Genomic DNA, 13561 nt, shown 5'->3' with positions numbered 1-13561 from the left:
AAATTATTATGCTCTGTATCACTAGGAACTCGGACTTCCTGTTTCCCATGGTTGCCGGGGGTCTGACTATCAGCCGTAACCGACGGTCAAGACCCCCCTTGCATTGACTTACTCCCACACAAGCATAGATACAGTCAGTCACATTACCTACAGTGCAATGCTTTTCTTGCTGTGTCACTCAAAGACATACACTTGCATGAACAGTTTCAGACATCTATGAGCTATGTGTATTATGGCAGATGCCATAGGTATTCATAGTGTATGTTTTAAGATTTGTTGGAAAAAGTGAATGAAATGATCATGGTTTGGTTTGTTTATGTATTTTTTTTAATCTACCCTTTAATCTGAGTGTACTTTCACAAGTGTCAAATGTTATTACAGCCTCTGCTAACTACTGGTCATGTACCGTACTGTAGAAAATGACTGCTTGAGGTTGGCCTTCAAAGACCATAGCAACATTTTCTCAAAGCATTCTTTGTAAAAGTGAGAACTCGATTGGCCCAGTTTTGGTAGGGATGTGGATTTTCTTTTTTTGTTCTTTTTTTGAATCACCCACATTTTCCTACGAGGGCTAGGCTAACTCTGCTTATCCTTCAGTGCTCACGATTTAGACTGGAATTTTTCCAATAATAAACTATATCAGCAAAGAATTTGAGACTGTTTCCTTTGGGCCCTCTGTGCGCCACTTAAGAAGCGGAGGGGAGACGAGTGTGGGATTATAGGAGGCATCATGAATGGGGCTTTCTTCACCCTTTCCACCCCTCCCATGTGACCTGCCCCTCCCATGTGACATAGCGAGAGGTCACATGACTGATGATCTCAGAATGTGTCCCTCCTCATCTTTCAGGAATAAATGGGGAAAAGTTGGTCCGTAAGTAGTGACTCATCTAGGATAAACACACACTCTCACACACTGTAACAAATTACACACACACACACACACAGTCAGATATCCAAATATGCACTCAGTCATTTCCGATGATCCTCAGAACCACTGCAACACTGCACTGGCCTCTCCACTTCACTAACCAGTCATAACTACACGCTAGTTACCATCACCACGCTAGTTACCGTCACCACGCTAGTTACGTCACCACGCTAGTTACCGTCACCACGCAAGTTACCGTCACCACGCTAGTTACGTCACCACGCTAGTTACGTCACCACGCTAGTTACCGTCACCACGCTAGTAACCGTCACCACGCAAGTTACCGTCACCACGCTAGTTACCGTCACCACGCTAGTTACGTCACCACGCTAGTTACCGTCACCACGCTAGTTACGTCACCACGCTAGTTACCGTCACCACGCTAGTTACCGTCACCACGCAAGTTACCGTCACCACGCTAGTTACCGTCACCACGCTAGTTACCTCACCACGCTAGTTACCGTCACCACGCTAGTTACGTCACCACGCTAGTTACCGTCCCCACGCTAGTTACGTCACCACGCTAGTAACCGTCACCACGCTAGTTACGTCACCACGCTAGTAACCGTCACCACGCTAGTTACGTCACCACGCTAGTTACCGTCCCCACGCTAGTTACCGTCACCAAGCTAGTTACCTCACCACGCTAGTAACCGTCACCACGCTAGTTACGTCACCACGCTAGTAACCGTCACCACGCTAGTTACGTCACCACGCTAGTAACCGTCACCACGCTAGTTACGTCACCACGCTAGTTACCGTCCCCACGCTAGTTACCGTCACCAAGCTAGTTACCTCACCACGCTAGTTACGTCACCACGCTAGTTACCGTCACCACGCTAGTTACGTCACCACGCTAGTTACCGTCCCCACGCTAGTTACGTCACCACGCTAGTAACCGTCACCACGCTAGTTACGTCACTACGCTAGTAACCATCACCACTCTAGTTCCGTCACCACGCTAGTTACCGTCACCACGCTAGTTACCGTCACCACGCTAGTTACCGTCACTACGCTAGTAACCGTCACCACTCTAGTTCCGTCACCACGCTAGTTACCGTCACCACGCGAGTTACCGTCACCATGCGAGTTACCGTCACCACGCGAGTTACCGTCACCACGCGAGTTACCGTCACCACGCTAGTTACCGTCACCACGCTAGTAACCGTCACCCCGCTAGTTACCGTCACCACGCTAGTTACCGTTACCACGCTAGTAACCGTCACCACGCTAGTTACCGTCACCACGCTAGTTACCGTCACCCCGCTAGTAACCGTCACCACGCTAGTTACCGTCACCACGCTAGTAACCGTCACCACGCTATTTACCGTCAACACGCTAGTTACCGTCAACACGCTAGCTCTGTGATGAGTGCTAGTTACCGTCATCACGCTAGTTACCGTCATCGTGCTAGCTCTGTGATTAGTGCTAGGTCCTGTGACCAGTGCACCAAGCACATGCTGTGACGACAAATTAAACCTTGTATCCCCGACCATCTGTGTGTCTGTTATCACTATCTGGCCAAGTTGCAAAGTCAGAATCCTTGCCTAAAATCTGATTTTAAACCTTAACCCTAATCTTAACCACACTGCTAACTTTATGCCTAACCTTAAACTTAAATTAAGATAAAAAATGTACATGTATGTTTATATAGATGTACATTTTTACTTTGCAGCTTAGCCATGTAGTGGGAACCCTATGTGTCCCCTGAGACCCAAAATGGCGGGTCAGAAATAGGACAGCTTGAGTTTCCCACAGAGAGTTCTAAAAAACAGAGTCAAGTTCTCCCCCAGGCTCCAGAGCCTCCCCTCCTGCCATCTGGATGACCCAGAAGAGGAAGAGGGGGCACAAGGGTGGAAAATAGTTTTTTGTTGTTGTTGGTGGGGGTTTGTCCATTTTTCCCTTGTTCCATTATCTGTTTTTGCTATAGCAACTGCTACCCTTAGGTCCATACTTCTAAAACCCAACAGAAAACAATCATAGACGTTATCATCAAGAACCAAGGGACTTTGAATGGAAATGGTGAAATTGGAATGACAGGTATGTTAGCCAGCTGAGACTGTAAGAGTCTGTGTGTGAAACAAACACATTTCCTATGGTCGGTCTTTTCATTCTGATGGTTTGAAGCACACAGACCATATCTCCTGCTTGTAAGTCAGGCTAGATTGGGCCTGTGAGACCCTTACAGAGGGTGGGGGGAGACCATGCCTGGGTGTGGAGATCTGCAGTGCCTTTTACAACCCCGCAGTGCTTCACAGGACTACAGTCTACAGAGCTCTCCCAAAGTTACAACAACTAAACGGAGGGTTTCCTATGTTTTTTGGTTTGGTAAGAGATGCCGATTTTAATTTCGCTTGAGATATTCTCACCATGAACGTCTGATATCAGAGCCTATGTATTTCAAATGTTGGTAGCGTTCCCAACAAATGGCATGTCTATATTAGGGAATGAATGGTCGGCACTCAAAAATGCGGTAAGATGTTTTGCTTTGAAGACTTCCTAAAAACACAGTGATTTTGAAGTCAAACTACCACTTTGCCCAGATGTGTCCTGTAAAGTAAAGGCACACAGCTCGTAGGCAGCGAAGTTAACAGTTCTCGCACAGTGGCATATTCTCCAGGAATGTCTGTAAACAAGTCATGCTTTAATGTCTTTTTTTGGGCAGGTTGAGATGTTTGTGCAAGGATGCTTGTACAGTTACAGGGTGACATATGAAAAAAGAAACCTGAAAGCCCTGCCAAAACATTACTGCAATCTCACTTGGCCCAAGGCCTGAGTTTTCACAGTGGTCTGTCTGTTAATAATCAAAACCAACTGGAGGGAGTCTTTCCCAGCTTAAGGAGATAGAGTGTAAGGGAGAGAGAGAGAGAGAGAGAGAGAGAGAGAGAGAAAGAGAGGAGTGTGACTTGAGAGAGGGAGAGGGATTTGAGAGGAAGTTGTCTTAACTCTGTGAAAGGAGGAGTAAGAAAGTAGGATAAACAGCTGAGACGATCTGGTTGGCGTGGAGAGCCTTGGAGGAGCTGTGAGAGAACCAGGGAGAAAGACAGTGACTAGGATGTGACTGAGATTCCCTGTCAAACCAGCCAGGAGGCGGAGAATAGAAGAGGTGGGATTGGAGGGAGAGGAGGAGAGTGAGAGAACCCCCTCCCCTCACTCCACCCCACCCATACTCCAGTAGTTCAGCGTCAGTGAAACCCCTAATGTGATCAAGATGGAAGCTCAAGCTATCTTTGGACTTTATACCACGTTCCGGCTTTTCGGCTGGCTCCGGGGGCTCCCTGCTCTCTGCTCCCAAAAAAGGGGAACGTCAGCGATGGATTTGATTTGAATCCGCAAACCCTGAGAGCATTCCTCGGGACCTGGAATTAGGACCGACATCTCAGGAAAAGGGGGATTCTTTCCTTGAGAAAGGCTTGTTGGATTGGATTTGTCTGTCCCCTGACGTTGATGGATGGCTAACTCTTCAACCCCTTAGTGTTTATCCTCTGTTATCTTTTGTTATTCAGTCTTATGTTGCTACTGTGGGGGACTGTGACAGTACCCCTCTGTATTCTGGTGGAGTATTGACAATGAAGTAACACATCCAGGCATGTTGTGTGAAGTGGCACACGGATTACGCTAATTGAGTATATTTTACATCTGTGTGAGAAGTTGTAATAAGTACGCAGTGCCCTCCCTAACTCAAGTGCCAGTTGACGTCAGAGGAGGAAGTCACCCCGGGTCACCCTCCATCCAACAGCAGTCATGAGGATGCTTAAGGTATAGACTGACTAGAGTCTGACTAGAATCTTGTTTTGAGACTTCCTCTGGCAGCTTTCCCCCTAATGGAAGCATACACACACACACCTTTCCTACTGGCAATAGAATGCTCACAGCTCAAACATCACTCCAAGTTCAAGCAAGTCAAAATGCTCAAAATGAACAGTCCCTGAAAAGAGATGATGATTAACATGGTAATCTGATGCTCCAGTTGTTGAGGCCAGAGGACAGATGTACAGACCTAGGGAGTGTTTCCCATTCAGTGCAGATGGTGGATGAACGATATGATCTCCTAGCAACAGCCTTCACAGCCGTTCCATTACATCTGTCAGTGGGGGTCTTCAGAGAACCATACAACGGCCGGCTGGCAATAATATACACAGATATTGGGTTGATTAGAAATTTCACTCTATTCCCTATATAGTGCACTACCATATCCCTATGGGCCCTGGTCAGAAGTAATGCACTACATAGGAAATAGGATGTCAAACCGAAGTGTTTCAAAACCTTGATGTCTCCAATATAAAGCAAAGACCATATTGTGACTTGTGGAATATATGCTTCTTTTACTTGTTTAATAAGCAACTTCATCAGCTTTTGATAGATTGACACAATGTTTTAAAGAATCCTCCATTGTAATCCTCCCTTCTTATCACTTCTGTCGTATTGGTGCCAATTACCTTTTTTCTTTAACAGAAATGGTTGCTTATGTTACTGTGCTCCTCTGTTTAAGCCATATTGGAGGCTGTCTGTCTGTCTGTGTGCATGTCCCTGTCTGTTTCTCTCTCTCTCTGCCTGTCTGCCTTTCTGCCTGTCTCCTCCATCACTGAGGTACAACATAGGCCAACAACATTGTCCCATCAAAGTAAACACTTATTTAAGATTAAGGTTAAGGTTAAGATTTCAGTAAAGTGGTTAAGCCGCTTGTCATTTTTCTACCCAAAAACAAAAACTGTGTTATGGACTTATTATTATGCTTCCTCCATCACTGGAACTATGTGGGCCCTTCAGGCAGCCTCTTCCCCTCTGACATTCCCAGACAGTGAATGTGGCTATCCAGAGGCTCGCAGCAAGAGACACACAAACACACACAGACACATTCACAAGCTGGAGGGTGAGACACACTAATAGTTATGTTATGAATGGGTTAGAGTCATGTGACTCACAGTGGTTTCTTGACGACCTCATCCCTGATGTGGACAAATTGTCCCGGGGCGTTGTCCTCTTCTTTTGTCATACTCATACAATCCTTGACTAGACTTCATGGTGGAAATCTTCTGTCAAAATGTATTTAGCCGTTGGTGAAAGGAGTATGTATGGAGGCTTCCCAGCTCTTAATGTGTACACATGTAGGATCTTAATCAAATCAAATCAAATCAAATTTATTTATATAGCCCTTCGTACATCAGCTGAAATCTCAAAGTGCTGTACAGAAACCCAGCCTAAAACCCCAAACAGCAAGCAATGCATGTGAAAGAAGCACGGTGGCTGGGAAAAACTCCCTAGGAAAAACTCCTGAGAAAGGCCAAAAACCTAGGAAGAAACCTAGAGAGGAACCAGGCTATGAGGGGTGGCCAGTCCTCTTCTGGCTGTGCCGGGTGGATATTATAACAGAACATAGTCAAGATGTTAAAATGTTCGTAAATGACCAGCATGGTCAAATAATAATAATCATAGTAATTGTCGAGGGTGCAACAAGCACGTCCGGTGAACAGGTCAGGGTTCCGTAGCCGCAGGCAGAACAGTTGAAACTGGAGCAGCAGCATGGCCAGGTGGACTGGGGACAGCAAGGAGTCATCATGCCAGGTAGTCCTAGGGCTCAGGTCCTCCGAGAGAAAGAAAGAAAGAAAAAAAGAAAGAGAGAATTAGAGAGAGCATATTTACATTCACACAGGACACCGGATAAGACAAGAGAATACTCCAGATGTAACAGACTGACCCTAGCCCCCCGACACATAAACTACTGCAGCATAAATACTGGAGGCTGAGACAGGAGGGATCAGAAGACACTGTGGCCCCATCCGATGATACCCCCGGACAGGGCCAAACAGGCCGGATATAACCCCACCCACTTTGCCAAAGCACAGCCCCCACACCACTAGAGGGATATCTACAACCACCAACTTACCGTCCGAAGACAAGGCCGAGTATAGCCCACAAAGATGTCCGCCACGGCACAACCCAAGGGGGGGCGCCAACCCAGACAGGAAGACCACGTCAGTGGCTCAACCTACTCAAGTGACGCACCCCTCCCATGGACGGCATGGAAGAACACCAGTAAGTCAGTGACTCAGCCCCTGTAAAAGGGTTAGAGGCAGAGAATCCCAGTGGGAAGAGGGGAACCGACAAGGCAGAGACAGCAAGGGTGGTTCGTTGCTCCAGCCTTTCCGTTCACCTTCACACTCCTGGGCCAGACTATACTTAATCATAGGACCTACTGAAGAGATAAGTCTTCAGTAAAGACTTAAAGGTTGAGACTGAGTCTGCGTCTCTCACATGGGTAGGCAGACCATTCCATAAAAATGGAGCTCTATAGGAGAAAGCCCTACCTCCAGCCGTTTGCTTAGAAATTCTAGGGACAATTAGGAGGCCTGCGTCTTGTGACCGTAGCGTACGTGTAGGTATGTACGGCAGGACCAAATCGGAAAGATAGGTAGGAGCAAGCCCATGTAATGCTTTGTAGGTTAGCAGTAAAACCTTGAAATCAGCCCTTGCCTTAACAGGAAGCCAGTGTAGGGAAGCTAGCACTGGAGTAATATGATCAAATTTTTTGGTTCTAGTCAGGATTCTAGCAGCCGTATTTAGCACTAACTGAAGTTTGTTTAGTGCTTTATCCGGGTAGCCGGAAAGTAGAGCATTGCAGTAGTCGAGCCTAGAAGTAACAAAAGCATGGATTAATTTTTCTGCGTCATTTTTGGACAGAAAGTTTCTGATTTTTGCAATGTTACGTAGATGGAAAAAAGCTGTCCTTGAAGCAGTCTTGATATGTTCTTCAAAAGAGAGATCAGGGTCCAGAGTAACGCAGAGGTCCTTCACAGTTTTATTTGAGACGACTGTACAACCATCCAGATTAATTGTCAGATTCAACAGAAGATCTCTTTGTTTCTTGGGACCTAGGACAAGCATCTCTGTTTTGTCCGAGTTTAAAAGTAGAAAATTTGCAGCCATCCACTTCCTTATGTCTGAAACACAGGCTTCTAGCGAGAGCAATTTTGGGGCTTCACCATGTTTCATTGAAATGTACAGCTGTGTGTCGTCCGCATAGCAGTGAAATTTAACATTATGTTTTCGAATGACATCCCCAAGAGGTAAAATATATAGTGAAAACAATAGTGGTCCTAGAACGGAACCTTGAGGAACACCGAAATTTACAATTGATTTGTCAGAGGACGAACCATTCACAGAGACAAACTGATATCTTTCCGACAGATAAGATCTAAACCAGGCCAGAACTTGTCCATGTAGACCAATTTGGGTTTCCAATCTCTCCAAAAGAATGTGGTGATCGATGGTATCAAAAGCGGCACTAAGATCTAGGAGCATGAGGACAGATGCAGAGCCTCGGTCTGACGTCATTAAAAGGTCATTTACCACCTTCACAAGTGCAGTCTCAGTGCTATGATGGGGTCTAAAACCAGACTGAAGCGTTTCGTATACATTGTTTGTCTTCAGGAAGGCAGTGAGTTGCTGCGCAACAACTTTTTCTAAAATTTTTGAGAGGAATGGAAGATTCGATATAGGCCGATAGTTTTTTATAATTTCTGGGTCAAGATTCGGCTTTTTCAAGAGAGGCTTTATTACTGCCACTTTTAGTGAGCTTGGTACACATCCGGTGGATAGAGAGCCGTTTATTATGTTCAACATAGGAGGGCCAAGCACAGGAAGCAGCTCTTTCAGTAGTTTAGTTGGAATAGGGTCCAGTATGCAGCTTGAGGGTTTGGAGGCCATGATTATTTTCATCATTGTGTCAAGAGATATAGTACTAAAACACTTTAGTATCTCCCTTGAGCCAAGGTCCTGGCAGAGTTGTGCAGACTCTGGACAATGAAGCCCTGGAGGAATACCCAGATTTAAAGAGGAGTCCGTAATTTGCTTTCTAATGATCATGATCTTTTCCTCAAAAAAGTTCATAAATTTATTACTGCTGAAGTGAAAGCCATCCTCCATTTGCGAATGCTGCTTTTTAGTTAGCTTTGCGACAGTGTCAAAAAGAAATTTCGGATTGTTCTTATTTTCCTCAATTAAGTTGGAAAAATAGGATGATCGTGCAGCAGTGAGGGCTCTTCGATACTGCACGGTACTGTCTTTCCAAGCTAGTCGGAAGACTTCCAGTTTAGTGTGGCGCCATTTCCGTTCCAATTTTCTGGAAGCTTGCTTCAGAGCTCGTGTATTTAACTGGGAGGGGGCCAGAGACAATTACTCGATGCCGACACATCTTTCTAGCTGATTTACACGCTGAAGCTATATTGCGCTTGGTGACCTCTGACTGTTTCATCCTAACATCGTTGGTGCCGACGTGAATAACAATATCTCTATACTCTCTACACTCGCCAGTTTTAGCTTTAGCCAGCACCGTCTTTAGATTAGCCTTAACGTCGGTAGCCCTGCCCCCTGGTAAACAGTGTATGATCGCTGGATGATTAGTTTTAAGTCTAATACTGCGGGTAATGGAGTCGCCAATGACTAGGGTTTTCAATTTGTCAGAGCTAATGGTGGGAGCCGTCGGCGTCTCAGACCCCACAGCGGGAGGAGCAGAGACCAGAGAAGTCTCGGCCTCCGACTCCGACTCGCTTAACGGTTAATCTGATCACCCTATTCCAGGAGAACTGTCCTGCAATGCAGGAAATGTAAAACTTCTGAAGTTTGTAATTTCCACTTTGAAATTTCAAACTTGATTTTCCCTTATGAAAAATGTATCAACCCCTTCCAAAAATATCCATTAATTATAAACCACATAATAATTCACATTTCCTGTTGTTGCAGGATTATTTTCCTGATGTAGCAAACTGTCTCAAATGAATATCCTACATCTGTACAGTGCTTGATAGGGACTGTCTCAGTGTAATGTGTGTCCAATGTTTACAGTTTGAACTCAGGTTCACTGTCTTGTCTGGGAATGTTGAAATTAGGTTGAGAAGCAACTCTCTTCTCTTAACCAGTCGCATGTAAAACATTTGTTTTGAAAAAGTCTCAGCACACTTCCAGTCAGATGCAAATGTCTTTTAATAATAGTGAGAAAATAAAAGCAAACCACTGTCTGAGAAGTTGGTTTACCAGAAGTGGAAAGATGCTCTATACTGTCTCATAGTAGCCATTGCAGTTAACTATTCTGTTTTGTAATGTTAAAATCCTGTAAGGTTCAGGATTGTTCCATGTAGGCTTGACATGGGGTTCATAACTATAGCAGTAACCTGGGTTCATGTCAGCTTGGGTTCATAACTATAGCAGTAACCTGGGTTCATGTCAGCATACACAGACAACTCAGTTTATAATATCGCAAAGAACACAAACAGAACATGATTACAGTACTCTTGTTAACTCCCCCTAAAGTTTGCTAACCCCATAACCTGAGTAACTAAACCTGAGTAACTCATAACCTGAGTAACTAAACCTGAGTAACTCATAACCAGAGTATCCCATAACCTGAGTAACTCATAACCTGAGTAACTCAACCTGAGTAACTCATAACCAGAGTAACCCATAACCTGAGTAACTCAACCTGAGTAACCCATAACCTGAGTAACTCAACCTGAGTAACCCATAACCTGAGTATCCCATAACCTGAGTAACTCATTACATTTACATTTAAGTCATTTAGCAGACGCTCTTATCCAGAGCGACTTACAAATTGGTGCATTCACCTTAAGATATCCAGTGGAACAACCACTTTACAATAGTGCATCTAAATCTTTTGGGGGGGGGGGGTTAGAAGGATTACTTTATCCTATCCCAGGTATTCCTTAAAGAGGTGGGGTTTCAGGTGTCTCCGGAAGGTGGTGATTGACTCCGCTGTCCTGGCGTCGTGAGGGAGCTTGTTCCACCATTGGGGTGCCAGAGCAGCGAACAGTTTTGACTGGGCTGAGCGGGAACTGTGCTTCCTCAGAGTATCTGAGTATCTCATAACCTGAGTATCCCATAACCTGAGTAACTCATAACCTGATTATCTCATAACCGGAGTAACTAATACCCTGAGTAACCCATAACCTGAGTAACCCATAACTTGAGTAACTCATAACCTGAGTAACTCATAACCTGAGTAACTCATAACCTGAGTAACTCATAACCTGAGTAACCCATTACCTGAGTAACTCATAACCTGAGTAACTCATAACCTGAGTAACTCATAACCTGAGTAACTCATAACCTGAGTAACCCATTACCTGAGTAACTCATAACCTGAGTAACCCATAACCTGAGTAACTGATAACCTGAGTAACTGATTCCCGCCCCTTCTCTTTCTCTCTTACAGGAAGCTCAGTAGAACTGCACCGTCTGGTCCGCCATTTTGGTTCTACGTCTTTAAAGGGCTCTATGGTTAGCAGTGGGAGTCCGTCCACCATGCTTGTCGCCATACGGAAAAGAAGTTGGGAGGATCACGTGACTCACCGCTCCGGGTTACAGTACAGCTACGACGACCTGGACCTGGTCTGTTGCCATGGCGTCAGCGGCGACGGGCCTCGGCTGGCATCGGAGGGGTCCAAGCAGGGGCGCAGGGAACGATGTGCCTCCATGCCGGAGTGCTGTCACCGGCCACGCCCCGATGACCTCAACAATGGGCAGGGTCACACGTTGGAGTTTGTGACCTCGGTCAACGTGGAGGACAATGGCAAGCACTCTGAGCCGGGGCACATGATGTCAGCAGGCGACTTTGATTCAACTGTTGTCCCTGTGTTCCAGGCTGAGCTGGTAGACGGCTCTGATGTGGCTGTTGATGATGATGACCTCACCCGGAGGCTGACGGAGTCTGAACCTGGAGGAATGCCGGACGCTGGTGAGGACTCAGTTGGCAGCCAATCTCACTGTGACCTGGGCAATGGGATTCTTCAGCCAAAGCCAAACATCATCTGCACTGCAGACAGTGGTCATGAGGATGAGGGTGACATTGAGGATGGCACCGATGATAACGAGCATCCCAACGTTGTTGACGACCGCGTTGCAATCATTGTTCAATCTGTCTCTGTTGACAAAGGACAAAGGGTCTCTATCTGTCCGGACAATGGATTTTCACTGGCCTTTTCTGTTGGTGAGAAAACTGGCAGACATCCAGAACTCCTGGAGACAATGGCCGACCATACAGAAGGTCAGGTTGGACTTCCAGAACCCTTAGTGGACACACAGACCCAGTCTACTCGTACTGAAGTTGAACCACGAGAGGACCTCTCCACCTTGGATGAAAGCAACATTACTGACCCGGGTAAAAGAACAGGGGTAATACAGCCAGTGGCCATTTTGGATTCCTCAATCAAACCAGAGTGCAATAGTGATGTAATATCAGATGTTAACGTGGAGATCTTGGAGGCTCCTGTTGCAGACGTTATGGAGGAGGAAGCTATGGAGGAAGAAGTTGAGAGTAAAGCCTTAGAATGGAAGGTTGAGGACAGTGTTGAAGATGCTGACGGATTGAATGTTCAGAGGAAAATGTATGAAAGTCGTGATAAATTTGACCAGATTCTGAGGGGACAACGTGCTGTGTCAGTGGATGGCAGACAAACAGAACAAGAGCAGCATGATAGCATGAGGACTGATGATGGTTGTGAAATAGCTCAGGACCAGACAGTGTTGAGAAAGGAGGATGTTGACATGGTGGAGATGGAAGGGACCCGAGGACAGGAAAGGGCTCTGGAAATGGGCAGGGAGAAAACCCCAGAGGATAAGGCAAGTGTAGAGTCTGTGAATGCTTTGTGTGTCACAGTGCAACGTTCTGAGGACCTGGACAGACGCCCATTAGCTGGACAGCAGAATCTTGAAAGTTCAAAAATGGATGGAATACAGAAACGGACTACCATAGAGGACACGGATCGTTCAATGATACAGGTGCATTCTGATGACCTCACAGTGGAGAATAGGAGTGGCGGCTTGGGGTCCAAAGACTCAACATGTTCCGAAGAACTAACCTCGGCTGTAACAGCCCAAGGTCAGCACAGCGATGGTGGCTCAAAGCTGGACACCATCCATGAGATTAACCAATCCGAAGCAGAGGACGACTCAGTCCTACTGGGGAGACAAGGGGCTTCGGACATGGGTATACCCACCTCTCCAGCAGCCCGGCTGCCCAATATGGACACTCTCAGTCAACCAGCGTGTCCTAAGGAGGCAAATGAGACCTTGCTGGAGAGATGCCATGGCAACCAAGCCCCTGTTAAACAATTATGTGAGTCACCTGTTTTAGAGGCAGCAGAAGGTCAGAAAGAACAGGACAGGCCCGGTGATACACAAGCTATAATGGAGGCGATTGAGGAAGTAGCGCATCCAGGCAACCACGACAACACTCACCTTGGCGACAAGGCTTCAGACGTGAAGCGAGAGGCCAAATGCGGGGATGACAAGGGGGAGGACCATGTGGTGAAACTTCGCGCTAGAAAGGTAAGCTATAAATTCATTTCTCCGTTGCATGGGGGGTCAGGCTTTGCTGGTGTGTGTGTGTGTGTGTGTGTGTGTGTGTGTGTGTGTGTGTGTGTGTGTGTGCGTGCGTGCGTGCGTGCGTATGTGTGTGGGTGGGTGGTGGAGGAGGGCGTCTGTGCGCGTGTGTCTGGAAGTATTCGTGTGTACACACACTATGTTCCATATTTTGCTGTTGTTTATGAGTGTGTGCTGAGTAGTACTGCGCTATGTAGTCTCTTTCTTACTGTCAGTTATTGGGCGGTGGTGAACGTT

At 46.2% G+C, this 13561-nt stretch overlaps 1 protein-coding gene across 2 annotated transcripts in view; it reads left to right on the top strand.

Annotated features, from left to right (window-relative positions):
* The first annotated feature begins 4061 nt into the window (after nt 1–4061).
* Nucleotides 4062–13561, top strand: part of LOC115202366 (rho GTPase-activating protein 7) — a 151652-nt gene continuing 142152 nt past the window's right edge. For both annotated transcript variants that reach the window (XM_029766486.1, XM_029766485.1), the window contains exons 1-2: nt 4062–4687; nt 11157–13270. In XM_029766486.1, the coding sequence (XP_029622346.1) occupies nt 11219–13270 (2052 nt within the window). In that variant the 5' untranslated portion in view covers nt 4062–4687; nt 11157–11218. The remainder of the gene's footprint in view (nt 4688–11156; nt 13271–13561) is intronic.

This window comes from Salmo trutta, chromosome 11 (genome assembly GCF_901001165.1).
Source record: "Salmo trutta chromosome 11, fSalTru1.1, whole genome shotgun sequence".
Classification (NCBI taxonomy): Eukaryota; Metazoa; Chordata; class Actinopteri; order Salmoniformes; family Salmonidae; genus Salmo; species Salmo trutta.
This window is presented reverse-complemented; position numbering and strand designations above follow the sequence as displayed.